Source organism: Mustela erminea, chromosome 12 (assembly GCF_009829155.1).
Source record: "Mustela erminea isolate mMusErm1 chromosome 12, mMusErm1.Pri, whole genome shotgun sequence".
NCBI classification, from domain to species: domain Eukaryota; kingdom Metazoa; phylum Chordata; class Mammalia; order Carnivora; family Mustelidae; genus Mustela; species Mustela erminea.
The window spans coordinates 24,919,158-24,934,723 of NC_045625.1; the positions used below are offsets into that span (position 1 = coordinate 24,919,158).

The 15,566-nt window shown below is 37.1% G+C and overlaps 1 protein-coding gene across 2 annotated transcripts in view; it reads right to left on the reverse strand.

Annotated features, from left to right (window-relative positions):
• RAD23B (RAD23 homolog B, nucleotide excision repair protein) overlaps positions 1-15,566 on the reverse strand; it is a 46,563-nt gene that overhangs the window by 26,186 nt on the left and 4,811 nt on the right. For both annotated transcript variants that reach the window (XM_032306950.1, XM_032306949.1), the window contains exons 2-3: positions 1,952-2,033; positions 1,554-1,633 (exon numbers count right to left, since the gene is read on the reverse strand). In XM_032306950.1, coding sequence (XP_032162841.1) covers positions 1,554-1,633; positions 1,952-2,033 — 162 coding nt within the window. The remainder of the gene's footprint in view (positions 1-1,553; positions 1,634-1,951; positions 2,034-15,566) is intronic.

Genomic DNA, 15,566 nt, shown 5'->3' on the forward strand with positions numbered 1-15,566 from the left:
TGGTGGTGATGGTTGCATAATGTGAATGTACTTAATGCCACTGAACTGTACAATTAAAAATGGTTAAACTAATAAATTCTGTGTTATGTATATTTTATTACAATTAACAATACTGGACTGAGTACACGATTCTGTTCCTGTATTTAACACTCAGTGAATATAAGTGCTTTGATATAACAAAATCACTATGGTTCTTAATGTATTAAAAACTTTTAAATCTAACACCTATAAACTGTTTAGCTGCTTTTTCTCAGAACAAAATATTCAGTTAATAACAATTTACTTGCTTAACTGTTTTCTACTGCATATATTACCTTAAACTTCGGAAAAAAAAATCCTCTCATTTATTCTTTCAGTCTTTGATAAACTGGCTTCCAATTACTTATTTAAACTTATTTTCAATGTCACAAGTATCACTGATCTTCTCAGATTACAACTCAATCCAAAAGATTCCTGTCACAAGTACCACCACATCTCTATTTGTTTTAACTCTCCACTGCATGCTCATGTATCTTTAAACAAAAATGTAACAGTATCTCTGAAAGAACCCAAATTCATTCTTCACTTAAGAGGAAAACTTTGACTTTTATAAATGCCCCAAATACGTTTCACTCTAGTAAGTTCCAAAAAATTCCCTTTAAAAAACTCAAGGGGAGCCCAGGCAGCTCAACTTGGTTAAGTGTCTGAATCCTCATTTGTCAGGATTCCAAGGTCCTGAGATTGAGCCCCATGCCCAGCTCTGCACTGGGCATGGAGCCTGCTTAAAATTTTCTCTCTCCTTCTGCCCCACCATCTAAAAAACACCCCTCCAAACCAAAACCTTTCTCATAACAATCATTTTACCATTTCTTAAGCTGCCTATTCCCTTTCCAGTGTCTAAAAATCTACCCCCTCAACTAAGGAGCATCACTGAAATTAGGAGTTTACATGCCTTTTCTGCCGGAGGAGTTGGTCAGATCTAGTACATAATTTACCAAGTCCCTTTAAGGCACCCCTATTAAAACCACAAAATAACTATTTACTCAATTACTAAGAATCACACTGTTAATTACATAATTACTGATTTTACTGCTCCAGCAAAACTTAACAATTTTCACATGACATTTTTTAACTGTTTCATTTAAAACCATGTTTAAGCTATATAGGGGCGCCTGGGTCGCTCAGTGGGTTAAAGCCTCTGCTTTCGGTCATGGTCTCAGGGTCCTGGGATCGAGCCCCGCATTGGGCTCTCTGCTCAGTGGGGAGCCAGCTTCCCCCGACCCCGCCACCGCCTCTCTGCCTACTTGTGATCTCTGTCAAATAAATAAATAAATAATCTAAAAAAAAAAAAAAAAGAAAATCATGTTTAAGCTATATATATGTATGAAATAATTAATTTTATGGCTGACTCAAAGTACAGTGTTTTAACAACAGTTAAGTACTTGCCATATGGATGTGCATAAACTGTATTCACTTAAAGTATAACGGCTTAGGACCATTATTTTAAAAACAAAACAAAACAAAACAAAAACTCTCACATGCATAAAGATATACAGAACAAGGCTCAAACTTACTTTTGTCACCATAACCACCACGAAGTTTTTTTCGTCAATTTTATATTCTTTTAGAGCAGTATCATCATTGAGGATTTTGCCTAGTACATTAAGAAAAAAAGAACACATTATTTGAAGCCCCATAACCTTTGTCTTACACACAACTGAAGATCAAACAATCACCAACGTCAATTCTATCAATAAGAAAAACATTAACTAATCAGCCAAGATAAATATAAACAGAAATGTACTTGGGTAAAAAGGCACTAACATCTGACTAAAAGATATCAAACACCAAAAACCACCTATGTTTCTGACAGACTCAATTTGTATACACAATTTATAAGATGACAATTTCTAAAACCAAAGAATGTCACTGTAAACAAGATAGCATATTACTTTTAATATTTAATTCATACCTGCATAAATTAATTTTTGACCTGCTACAGGAAAGGCATCTTTCCCCTTTTCAGATTCAATTTTCTCTTTCAGTGCTTTTACCTATAGGAAAAATAAAGATTTTTTTCTAAAAAGTCTAAACAACAAATGACAATCCAAAATTTGAATAAACAATGCAAGGTAAGGTTTTATGCATATTAATTATCAATAATTCCAAAAACTTAGAGATGTCTTTACAATATTGTTTCAAAAAAGACTCATTCTTAATGCATATCATTAGGCATAATAGGTATGAAGTTTGTTTTACCACAGTTGCTACACAAAGATAAAAAAAAAACTTTACCAGTTGACTTAATAAATCCATTCAAAATATTCAACATCAGAAAGTTTTGATTCTCATTATAGTTTATGAGCTTATTTCCCAGAGTAAAAAAGTAAACAAAAACTTTCTAACCTAAAAGTTCTAAGAAATAAAATAGTCATATCTATAACAATAATAGAAGTTAAATATGAATGTTGAATGCAAATGATTCACTTTAAAAGTGGGATACGTTTCATTACAATCATACCCAAGGGGGCTTCATAAAGACCAATTAGTAAAACATAATTTCTGGGGATGGGTGTGAACATCTGTGTTTTCTTTAAAGCTTTACAGGTGGTTCCAAAGTTCAGCCTTGGCTGAGGACCACTGTACCACTTAAATGATCTTAAAAAGTAGCTTAGTTTCTCTCATCATTCTCATCTACAAAGAGGGACTGAAATAGATAATCTTTACGGTCTCTTTAATTCCTAAAATTACTGACAACAGGCTCATTATAAAATATTTTGAAAATGAGTCCAATCAATTTCTGAAACTGACCAGAAAGCAGGGTGGCAGAGGAATAAAAGAGGCAAGAAGACATAATGGAACTAGTTTCATTACTTTAAAGGTACAAGAATCAAGATGGAAAATTCTATTCCTTTTATTTCCCAGAATACTTCTAAAAATTGTCTAAGTTGATAGTTCTGAGCTTTAGGTGAAAGACTGCCAGATAGGGATACAAAGAGAGAGTACTAGTTTCATTAAAGACACAAGAATCAAAGGGGAAAATTCCATTTCCTTCAATTTCCCACAATACTTCTGAAAATTGTCTAAGTTGAATAGTTCTGAGCTTTAGATGAAAAACCGTCTGTCTGAGATATAAAGAGAAGGTCCCTCTGTACAATTAAAAAGCAACAGTGTATCTTCCAAAAGGAAAAAAAGACAATAATGCTTATACAGCTTTAAGTACATTGACGTACACAATTTCACGTAATGCTCAAAACTCTGGGACAAATGGGAATATCATCCACTCAATGTTACAGATGAGAAGAGAGTTTAAATCTTCTCCCCACGTCACACAGCTACTACTTAGTAGCTGAAACCCAAAACACCTTTCTGACTTCAAGCTTTAAAGTAGAGTATTTTGCACACACCATAAAAATTACCCTTGCTGTACTGATCTTCCTGAAATGAGTCATCAGCATCACCAGAGCAGAAATCCATCACAATATAAGCCTAGTACTTTTATTGTTCTGAATTTCAAAGGTTAAATGAACACAAATAACAACTTAAAAAAAAAAAAAACACTCAGAGAATCTGATTTTAACATCAGTAAACTCAGGCTATAAAATTCCATGGCCTTATTCAATTTCATATACTGTTCTTTATCAGATGATAAACACTGCTATGTGTGCTTCAGAATAAAAAAGTACAAAGACTTTACAACTTCAATAACTCTACAGTTGGTCCTTGCTTTAAATTAATGATTATAGTTCTGGTTTTACCTATACATTCAGCTAGCACTTCATGATAAGAGCAGGAAATAAAATATACTATCCAAATTTCTAAAATAAAGTATGTTTTTAAAAAAGACTTTATTTATTTATTTGACAGAGAGACACAGAGAGAGAGAGAGAACACAAACAGGGAGAGTGGGAAAGGGAGAAGCAGGCTTCCTGGTGAACGGGGAGCCTAACGTATGGCTAGATCCCAGGACACTGTGATCATGACCTGAGCCAAAGGCAGACAGTGAAGACTGAGTTACCCAGGGAAAGATCATTTGGTTAAAATCCCTGCACTGATATGGATGCTAAGGCCTAGAGAATTCTAGGTGTGTGGTCAGGGAGCCAAAAAGGTTTGTAAGACCTTATCAGGTGGTCTGTAGGGTCAAAAGACATCATTTGCCTTTTTCCATTCTAGTTTTCTCACAAGTATATACTTGAGTTTTCCAGAAGTTACAAAGCATGTAATACCAAAAAGACTGAATGCAGAAGCAGATGAAAAGCCATCTACCTTCTATTAAGCCAAACATTAACAGAGTTTTGGGAGTGCCTGGCTGGTTCATTTGGTAGAGTATATGACTCTTGATCTTAGAGCTGTGAGTTCAAGCCCCACACTGAGTGTGGAGCCTACTTTAAAAAGAAATAGAAATGACAGGAAATGAACTTTAATACACAGCACTAAGCAAATTAGTGTTTTCCCATATTGTGGTGAGTTTGAGACCCACGCTGGGAGTGAAGCCTACTTTAAAAAAAAAAAAAGTTTTGTAAAACAATGTCTTCTCATTACTTTTTTTTTGTTATTGTTTTGGAAAAAACTTTTCACATAAAAATATAACATTTATTGCATTATCTTTAAATGAAAATTTAAAACATTTCTCAGTTTAATTTCTAATATGGTAAACACAAGCACAACGACAAAAGTTATTTTGGAGTCCTCAAGAAATTGAGTGTAAAGGGTCTTGGAAAAAAAAAAACTTTGAGAACTGCTATCTTACATGCTAAATGACTTGCCCAAAGTCAACTGAGTGATGGCAGAGCTCAGTTAGAGCACTCTGTGGTGAATAAATTTCCTTCCACACACCTGTTTCTTCAAAGAAGAGATCAACTGTGGTTGCTCGGTTTAAAAAAAAAAAAAATTTAAAAAATCACGAATTACAGACCACATATGTTACTAGGAGTGAATCTAGTTCTCAGAATAGCACATAATGGTATAGCACACAGCAGTTGCTCAATTAATACTTACTGAATGAATAAATTAATATAGCACAGAAATATGCGAAGAAAAAGGAAATAAAAAATATATGAAGCAAAAAACAAAAGAAAAATAAGCAGGAATTTCATTTCTGACAGGTCAGGATGTGGGTAATTAAGATAGACTTAATTGATATATATATATATATATATATATAGTTTCTATCCAATAAAAATTGTACTTTTATTTCCAGCACCCATAGAATATATATACTTTAAAAACTTAGGCCACAAAGACTATTTCACTATTTCCATAAGCCTAAGTAAATAATGGACTGACTCACTCTCTAGTTTCCTAGCTCAAAAAGAAGGAGGAGGGGCCAAAAACCCTTAGAAGTTAAAAAAACAGAACAACAACAACAACAAACACCTCCAATTGTTTAGCTCCAAAGAAACCAAACAAGTGATTAAAGCATTTTAAGAACATAACAATGAGAACTCCTTATACACTCTATAGACACTACCTGTAAAATTTGCTAAAAAAGTAATCACACAGACTAACACTAAAGGTGTTTAGGGATACCCGGGTGGCTCAGTAAGTACCCACCTTCTGCTCAGGTCATGATTCCAGGACTCTGGGATCAAGCCCCATAGCAAGGCTCCTTGCTCAGCAGGGAGTCTGCTTCTCCCCCTCACCCCTGCCAGTGCTCTCTCTCATGTGCTCTCTGTCTCCCCCAAATAAATAAAATCTTTTTATTTTTTAAAGATTTTATTTATTTATTTGACAGAGATCACAAGTAGGCAGAGAGGCAGGCACAGAGAGCAGAGAGTCCAATGCAGGGCTTGATCCCAGTATCCTGGGATCATGACCTGAGCTGAAGGCAGAGGCTTTAACCCACTTAGCCACCCAGGTACCCCATAAATAAAATCTTAAAAAAAAAAAAAAAAAACCCACAAAACCCAATACTAAAATAAAAGTCTATTATTGGGGCACCTGGGTGTCTAGTCAGTTAAGCATCCAACTTGATTTCGGCTCAGGTCATGATCTTGGGGTGCTGAGATCAAGTGCCATGCTGAGCTGTGCTGGGCGTGGAGCCTGCCTGGAATTCTCCCTCCCTCTGCCCCTCCTCCCCGTCATGTGCACTCTCTCTTTAAAAAAAAAAAATTGTTGGGGCACCTGGGTGGCTCAGTGGGTTAAGCCTCTGCCTTCTGCTCAGGTCATGATCAGGGTCCTGCGATCGAGGGTCCTGCGATCGAGCCTCATGATCGAGCCTCATGTCGGGCTCTCTGCTCAGCAGGGAGCCTGCTTCCTCCTCTCTCTGCCTGCCTCTATGTGTACTTGTGATCTCTCTCTCTCTGTCGAATAAAAAAAAATCTTAAAAAAAACTTTATTATTATTAAAGAAGGAAAATTAATAAACTAAGCATGCAAGTTAAATACAAATAAGACAAAAACAAGGAAAAATGAAAATAAATTAAGAAAAGAGAAATGGAAGGAAATAGTCTTTTGCCAACAGAAAAATGAGACAACAGGGCTGCAATTCACAAGTAGTCAATAAAAAGGTCAACGTCATTACTAACCAAAACACAATTTTTAGTCAGATATAATTAGCCCACTGTGCCATGATGCTAGAAAAGACAGCCTTGAACAATTCCCGGTGTTAAGTGTGAGGAGATACACTCTCAGAAAGAGTATCAAACAATGAAGTATTTAAGGGCAATACACCAAAGGTCAACATTTTTCAGGGGTTGGCCACTCACTCCAGCATTACCACTTCTGGTTAAGTATCACAGAAAACAACTGAACTAGACTTTAGAACCAGGTGCACTGACCTGTCCAAAATTTTGGCATTGTTCCTAACCTTAACACAATGATCTTTACATACTTAAAAAATGAAACCAAACAGAACATGATCTTTACCTTCAATCTACTTAAGTCATTACCTACAGGAGACAAGCTGAATTTTGTCATTCCAAAACTGTCCCCATCTTTGAAATTATAAGCACCAAATCACCTTTTCCTATCAGCTCTCAATAACCGTTCACTACACCTGGTCTTGCATCTCATTAAGACTCTGGTCTTCAGAGCCCCTATTTTCATCGTGATCTTTACTGCCAGCACTATTCAGCACATACAAGCAATGCCACTGTTTCTATCGCTTTTCTTCCTATTGTCAGACCTTCTTGTCTTTCTGCTGCTTCTGCCAGGCAAAGCTCTTTATCTGGACCAACACAACTGATTTCATTTCTATCAGTACTTAATGTAAGATTTAGTTCAACCACTCTGTGGTATCTCCTACCTTACTTAGCTAATAAATTTTACTTTTAACTATCCAACCCCTACCTTTCCATTTATATCCAGTCTTCTAAATGCTATAGAAAATGAAAGATAACTAAATCCTCTGTTCTTCTGGTTCTCCTCCATTCTCCCAAGAGGTATTTCAAACCTGCAGTCTTCTCTAAATTTGATTCCCAACACTACCCTCCTCCCCACAGATGACCATCTTCTACTTCATTCAAAACATAGCAGATGTCAGAGGAAATCACCTTCCACTTTCTGCCACCAAAGGGATATACTTTTTTCTTTTTATTTTTTTTGCATCCAGATCCACCTAATTTCCTTCTCACTTATCAAGTGAAAGAGGCATCCCTCTCTTTCAAACCTAATTCTTTCCACCTCTCCCCTGTTCTCCTTCCAGTGTTCTTCAGTACCTTGCTAGATTTATTGTTTCCTATCCTCCCCCAGCTGTATTTTCAACCTCTCCCTCAAAGCCAGTTCATTTCCATTCAAACAGACCCAATTTTCTATCCTCTTAAAAACAAAACAAAAACTTCCCAACTCCTCATATCTCTTGGTAGCTACACTCTCCTCCCCTTAGTCTCAGGCATTTTTCAAAAATTTAACCACATACACTGTAGTACTTACTCTTAACACGACACCTATTATTCAACCATATAGTGCTGACAGAAAAATGGACTTTATTCTCCTTCTGCTGCATATCTTCTCCCTATCCCCACAATTCCATAAAACTCTTCTTTCCAGTATCACTAAATTCAGCAAAAATCATAACCAGTCATTTCTTAGTCCTTCCCTACCTTACTTGACTTCTCACATTAAACAATACTGACCTGTCCCTCCTGTTCACACTGCCCTCCTGCTGCACCCATAAAGCTATACCTTCTGGATTTCCTCCTTTCTGTTCACTGCTTTGTGAAATCATCTCCCTTGGCTAGCCCTTTAAGTGCAGCTCAGTGTTATAAAAGGCTGCCTTTTTGTTCTATATAAAGTTCCCAGATAATCCATCTCCTTTAGTTTTAATAACCATCCAGGTGTCACTTAGCCCTCTCCTTAACTTTAGCCATGCATACCTAAGTCTCTACTCAACACCTGTACTGGAATGCCGCAAGCATTTCAACCTTAATACATTTGCTGAAAGATAGTCTATATACTAATTAGTCTAAATCCTAACCTGATCAAATTGAACACACTTTAAAACAGCTTATAAAGAAAGGTCTTCTTTCTGGATGTGGCAAAAAAAGAAGAGGTAGCACCTCTGCACATGGCTTTTCTTGGGAAAGATATGACCAGCAACGGATGCAGCTATGACTCCTTTAACTGTGCTGAGCCCCATGCCAGTGCTACTTCATTAAGTAGTAAATAGGATGGATCAAGAATTGATCACCACAGTCCCAGTAAATAACCAAGGCTATCCTTTCATTTTGCTGTTTATTCCCCCCTAAGAATGAGTTTATCATCAACCCAACCATCAATAAAGCACTGTTAACAATCAAGAATCAAACATTTTTCCTACATTTTTCCTAGTCGCATACTTCTCTTATGAAAGAAGTGCATTTTAAAAGAAAAACATACTCTTGGGAACCTGGGTGGCTCAGTTGGTTAAGCAACTGCCTTCGGCTCAGGTCATGGTCTTGGAATCCCAGGGCCACATCAGGCTCCCTTGCTTGGTGCGGAATCTGCTCCTCCCTCTGATCCTCCCCCGCTCATGCTCTCTTTCTCTGTCTGTCTCATTCTCTCTCAAATAAATAAATAAAATCTTAAAAAAAAAAAAAAAAAGAAAGAAAAACATACTCTTTATCTAACATTAAACATGGTTGACATGGCTTCCCCCCGACAAAAGGGAGACAATCACAGTAATAGTAATAGTGTATTAAAAGCTGCCAACACAAAAGCTGATCAGTTATCCTTTTTCATCCCATTCCCATGAGATGCTTGTCTCTTCCACATTCCTCACCCCAAATCATTCATCCAGTGGTTCCAAATTACATCTAATTATTTCCCAATGTGAGTATTACATTGCATTCCCTGGCACTACCCTAGTTCAGGCCCATAACCATTAACAGTCTTTTCCATTCGACAAACTTAAGATATCAAAATAATGTCTTACAAATTATATCCCCACCATAGTAACATAATGTTTTGCACCTCAGCCTTCTTACATAGCACTTCCACACGAGATTTCTAGGACTACAGCTTGTTGATTTGGTTAGCAACCGAATATCATATGATAAGCCAGCTTCCTAACTGTTACAGTGTATTTTCCTTATTTCTGCTATAATTGTGTTGTTACTTACTACTGTTGTAAGTAGTAAAAAAAAAAAAAAAAAATTATGCAAGCTTTAATGGGTAGCCCTGAAATACAGAGGCTGAATGAGTAACAGCTCATGGGTGCTATGTACTTACCACATGTCTGGCAGTATATGAAGAGCTTCACAAAACGTAACTCATTTAATCTGTGCTACATCTCTTATTTGAATCCTGGCTAGTTACTCATGTGGAAGTTGATATTTGTGAGCACTGATGCAGGCAATTCTGAAGCAAACTGACGCCTTTGATACAGTAATTCTACATCTAGAAATCAATGCTAAAGACATGTTCACACAAATACTTCAAAGATACATGAACAAAATATGTGTACCACACTACTGTTTGTAATACTGAAAGCCCTAAACATTCAATGGTAAAATAGATTATTGTACACGCATTCATTTCAATACAATGCAATACAAGTACCATCACCACACATGCAAGATATTCACTGAATGCGTGTACATAAGAATAAATGACACATTTATAATTATCTTTCAGGGGCAAAAGCTGGTTGATTTTTAAAAAAACATAGTGTAGTTATGTTTATGTGTTACATGTACATAAAAAAATGTCTAGCAGCATATGGAGTCCATAGTGGTTATTTGGACCAGGAACATAAAAGCCTTCCACTCTTCTAAACACTTACTAACTATAATAAGCCTGGATTATTTTAGTAATTTACAAGAAAATTTAAAAAGTTTAAAAGCAAAGAAAAAAAAAAATCACTGCATCCTCCCTCCAACCATTGCTTACTAACACTTGTACTTACTTATACAAGAGTGCATTACAATTCTGAGAGGAATCTTCATTAGAAAAGAAAAGTCTGAGGTGCCTGGCTGGCTCAGTTGGTAGAGCATGCAACCTCTGATCTCAGGGTCCTGAGTTTGAGCCCCACGCTGGGCACAGAGGTTATTTAAAAAAGAAAAGAGAAAGTCTAATACCTAGCTAAATTTTGAAAAACAAAAGAGCAACCAAAGTTTGGCAATTAACCATTAGCAAAAGGGGAGTCCTAAGCAAAAGGATTTCACAGATTTACACTGTGGGCAATGCTTTTTTTTTTTTTTAAAAGATTTTATGTATGTATTTGTCAGAGAGAGCGCTGGAGCACAGGCAGAGTGGCAGGCAGAGTGGCAGGCAGATGCAGAGGGAGAAGCAGGCTCCCTGCCAAGCGAGGAGTCCCATGTGGGACTTGATCCCAAAACGCTGGGATCATGACCCAGCCAAGCCACCCAGGCGTCCCCCCCACTTTTTTTTTTTTTTTTTTTTAATTCTTTGGGTGGTATCCTTCCATATGAGAAAGTTGCAGGCACCAAGGAGTATTTCCTGGATTCCTCCTACTCCTCATGATGAGCCTACTCCTCAACTAGGCTCCTGCTAATTCTAAAAATAGAACTGACTATAAAGAATCAGCTGATTTTAGTGAAACAGGAAAAACCTTCCCACTAGAAACAAGGAATAAAAGAATGTAGCAGAAGAGATTTTTTTTATTACCGAGAGTACAGTATTAATAATGTGAATAGACAAGTAAATAAAAGCCATCAATTCTCAAATTATGATTATGATCTAAAAGGCTATGATTTTAAATATAATTTGGGGGATGTGTGGGTGGCTCCGCTGGGGTCATGATTCCTGCCTCAGTGTCTCTGAAGCAGGGAGCTTGCTTCTCCAGCACCCTCTGTGCCAACCCCCACCACTGATGTTTCTCTCTGTTCTAATAAATAAATAATCTTTGAAAAAATGTAATTTGAAATCCAGAATCTATCTATCCCACAGAAACTATGATATTTAGGCTCCTAAGCTGAACTATTCATGCCAATTTAATTAATATATATTAAAATATATTCTTAACAGTATGATTTCAACAAGATTAAAACAGACACAGATTTTGAAAACTAAGTAGAAAAGTAGGTATCTCAAGATACCTATAACTTTTAAAGTTTCTATATAGGCAGAGAAAGGATCTTACACACTACAAAAAAGCCACCCACCTAGTTCAACCAACTAGGTTCAACCAACTCCCAAGAGGGAGTGACACATAATTTTTATCTACTTGTTGAAGTATTTAGGATCTGCTCATATATATTAGTCATTTGTAGCCAGTCTACTTCCCCTGCTAGACAAGGTTTATATAATGTTTAAAGGGTTTATAAAGTTCACTGTTACAAAATTAGCTCTTGGAGACACTACATAAGGATTTACACAAACTTACAGGAACAGATGGTGTGATGTCCTTCAGCAGCATTCTGTGCTGTGACAGGTTCAAATTTAGCACATTTCTTTCCAAAAGTAACAGAAATTTTATACATTACCTATCAAATATCTCATAATTTCTAAAAAAAAAAAAAAAAGTAGAACACCACTCTTAAAAACTGAAATTGCTGATTATATCAAGTTGACACAATGAGAGAATACCACATCCATATAATCCTTTTTAAGAAAAGATAGTGAAAGCATTGATCAAAATAACAGAAAATCGACGAAAGAGCGGGATTTGTTTTAAAAAAATTGGCATACATTTATTTTTATTCACTAAAAAGTTTCAGATCCATGATCTCATTTGATTTTCGTATCAATTCTAAAAGGCAGGCAAGTTATTATTACTTCTATTTTACTACCAAGAAAAGAGATTTAAGAGCTCAAGGACATAGGACAAATCCAAAATGGGCAAAAAAACTCAGCCCTCAGCAGTAGTACAATGTATCTGAAAGAGAGCAAGATGTAAAAACAAGAGTCAACAGCTACCCTTAAGTTGCTATGAAGAGCAGCAGGGAATGGGATATGGAGCAGCCAAAAGGGATATGGAGACAAGTGAGAATTTTTTAAGATGGAGAAAATGTCTGAATATTCTAGAATGGAAAAATGAATGAGGCAAAAGAGAAAAGAAGAGATGGATTGAGGTCCTTCACAGATGACCACATACAAGGTACAGTGGCAAAGGAGAGGGACCAGCCTTAGTACCACCCAAATAGATACCAAACCCCAACTAAAGGAGAATAGAGGAAGTAGGTAGTTGTGGTAGGACTCTGCAAAAGTTCTGTCCCAACTGCTTCTATATTCTCAATAAAATCTAAAATCTCAATAAAATCTAAAAGCTAGGGTTATCGGCTGAAAATAAGGACAGTGGAAGAGTGAATGGACTGACTAGTGTACTAGTGAAGTACACCTAACAGGCAATACAAAGTGCCCAATTAATGTTCAGGAGTTTTTTTGGGGTTTTTTTGTTTCTTTTTTTATTAAAGATTTTATTTATTTATTTGACAGACAGAGATCACAAGTAGGCAGAGAGGCAGGCAGGGAGAGAGAGGAGGAAGCAGGCTCTCCAAGGAGCAGAGAGCCTGATGTGGGGCTCCATCCCAGGACCCTGGGATCATGACCTGAGCCGAAGGCAGAGGCTTTAACCCACTGAGCCACCCAGGTGCCCCTAATGTTCAGGAGTTTTAAGTGAGACAAATCAATGTGGGTATGTGTTTGTCTTCTAGCTACATAGTGCGTGCACGAACAAAACTGAATTTAGTCACATTTGGGGTTTTCCAAGCTAAAACAATGAAGTGAGAGTGGGACCACATTGTCAAGCGTGGTCACGGTTTTATGTGTATGCTCTGAAACTCATAAAACCTTCCAAACAACCATATGAGGTTGGTAGTTCCAGTGGCAATATCCTCATTTTTGGATGAGCAGACAGGCACATTATTGGGTAACTTGCTCAAGGTGACAGAACAAGTGCTATAGCCAGAACTGAAAACTCAGAAAGCCTGCTATGCTGACCCTTGTAAGAGAGTAATTATCATCACTGAGCCTGTTTTAGCTGTGTAAGAGTGGAAGCAATAACATAAAGGGAGGGCCAGCAAAAAAAAAAAAAAAAAAAAAAAAGGGTGGATCAAATGAACTATAGGTCTCAATACAATTGGAACCAGAAGGTAAAGCAGGATACTAATAACAGATTACTGGGAACGGGGGAATAGCTACAGTTACTGGTAATAAGATCTAGTTACCAGTCACGGAGTAAGTAACTGAGGTAGCACAGAAGGAAGAATACTGGATGAGAGATTAAGGAACGCAAGGCCTGGTGTCTGAGCAAGACCATCTTTCATAGATAATGAAACTACCAAAGCCACTAACTGGGTGATGGCAGCAAGTTACTAGTCACATTGGCATTCATTTCTTCTTTTGAAAATATACACTACTACATTATTTTCCACAATTCTGGTGTGGATGTCTTTTTTAAACAATGTCTATCACATGCTGTGAAGCTCAGAATTGTGATCATTTTCACATGTTTTTAACATAGAGATAAAAACAGCTACATCAGGGGAAATGACAATGTCAAGATAACATAAATACAAGTTCATAATTCTATCTGCATTTCCTCATCTCCCATTCATTCCTCAGTCCATTCAAACACAAATTTTGGCTCCAACATCCCATGGAGATTACTTGTCAGGGTAACCAATGATCTCCAAGCTGTCAAAACCAAAGGGTATGTCTCTTGAATTCTCAAGCAGCAGACACATTTGATCCTCTCCTTCTCCTTGAAACGTTTTCTTTTCTTGGATTCTTCCGACCTCAAAGATTGTTCCTTGACTGACCTCTTTTACTCAATCTCCACATGAAATCTCCAAATCCAGGCTTCAACCCGAGGCCCCATCCTATTACCTAGGTACATCCTCAGCATGATTCTTCAATTCTAGTAGAATACAATTACATATAGTGGGTAATTTAGGGTTCAAATTACACAAGCAATGGACACTGAAAAAGACTGCTAAATGATCTCATCCCAACCCATGGATTGAAGTCAACCACAAATGCTGCCTATTGTCAGGGCTCTATCTCCAACCCAAACTTCTCTCTGGAATAGAGATTCGTAAGAAATCTACTTGCTATCTTTACTTCAAAGTTCAGTAGGCATTTTAGACTTAAGTCTCGGGTTCCCACTGCAACCCCAAACCTGCTCCCTTCCCAGCTGCCTACATCTCAGGAAAGACCACAAGTATTCACGTAATTTATACAATCAAAATCCAGGCTTAATCTTCAATTTCTCAATTTTCCCCACTCCAACCCAACAAAAATTCTCTCAACCCTACCTTCCCAAACACATCTCAAATCCATCCATTTTTCTTCCTATCTGTCTGTGGCTCCTACTTCCCTCGTTAGGCCCTGAATGTTTACGACTACTACGCAAGCCTAACTTGTCTCCCTACTATCCCTCTTGCTCATCCTACTACCCCATTTCCCAACCAGCAAAGTAACCTTTAAAATCATAAAAAAAAAAAATTTCTCTTCTGCTTAAAATTCCCAAAGGCTTCCTATTTTACCTTGAAAACCCCCCAGCTTACTATAAAGTCCTTATAGGCTCTGGCCCCTTGCCTAACTCTGATCTATTACTTCTCTATTACTTCCACACTCTTAAAGGTCTTTCCCTACAGAAAACTCATCCCCATCTGAGTACTTATTATTATTCAGATATCAGTTTAAATGTCACTGTATTCAAAGAGCCCTTCAATGACTAGTCAATTTAAAAGTAGCCACCCAGTCATACACTATCACATTACCTCACCCTATTTCAATTCTCTACATAGCTCTTAGCATTACCTGGTTATTAAAATTTGTTTTTTTTAACGGGTTTATTCCACTGTAATATATGCACTATGACAGTAGGACTGAATGTTTAGTAAGTACTCAACAAACATTAAATAAATGAATCAACATGCAAATACTGAGGATCACTAAAAGAATGTATTAAATTAATTCAGAAGGTGTTTATTAAATGCCACTATGTGCTAGGTATAGGAAGAAAAAAAGTCTGGAAGAAACCATACCTGATCTCCCAGGTACTTCCTGTGTTATGTTTTACCAATATGCCAAGAAACCTTAATTTCATGTATGTGATACAGTTTTTCAGATTTACTTTTTTATTTTAAAGAGAGAGCATCTCGGGGCACCTGGGTGGCTCAGAGAGTTAAGCCTCTGCCTTCGGCTCAGGTCATGATCTTAGGGTCCTGGGATTGAGCCCCGCATCAGGCTCTCTGCTCAGCG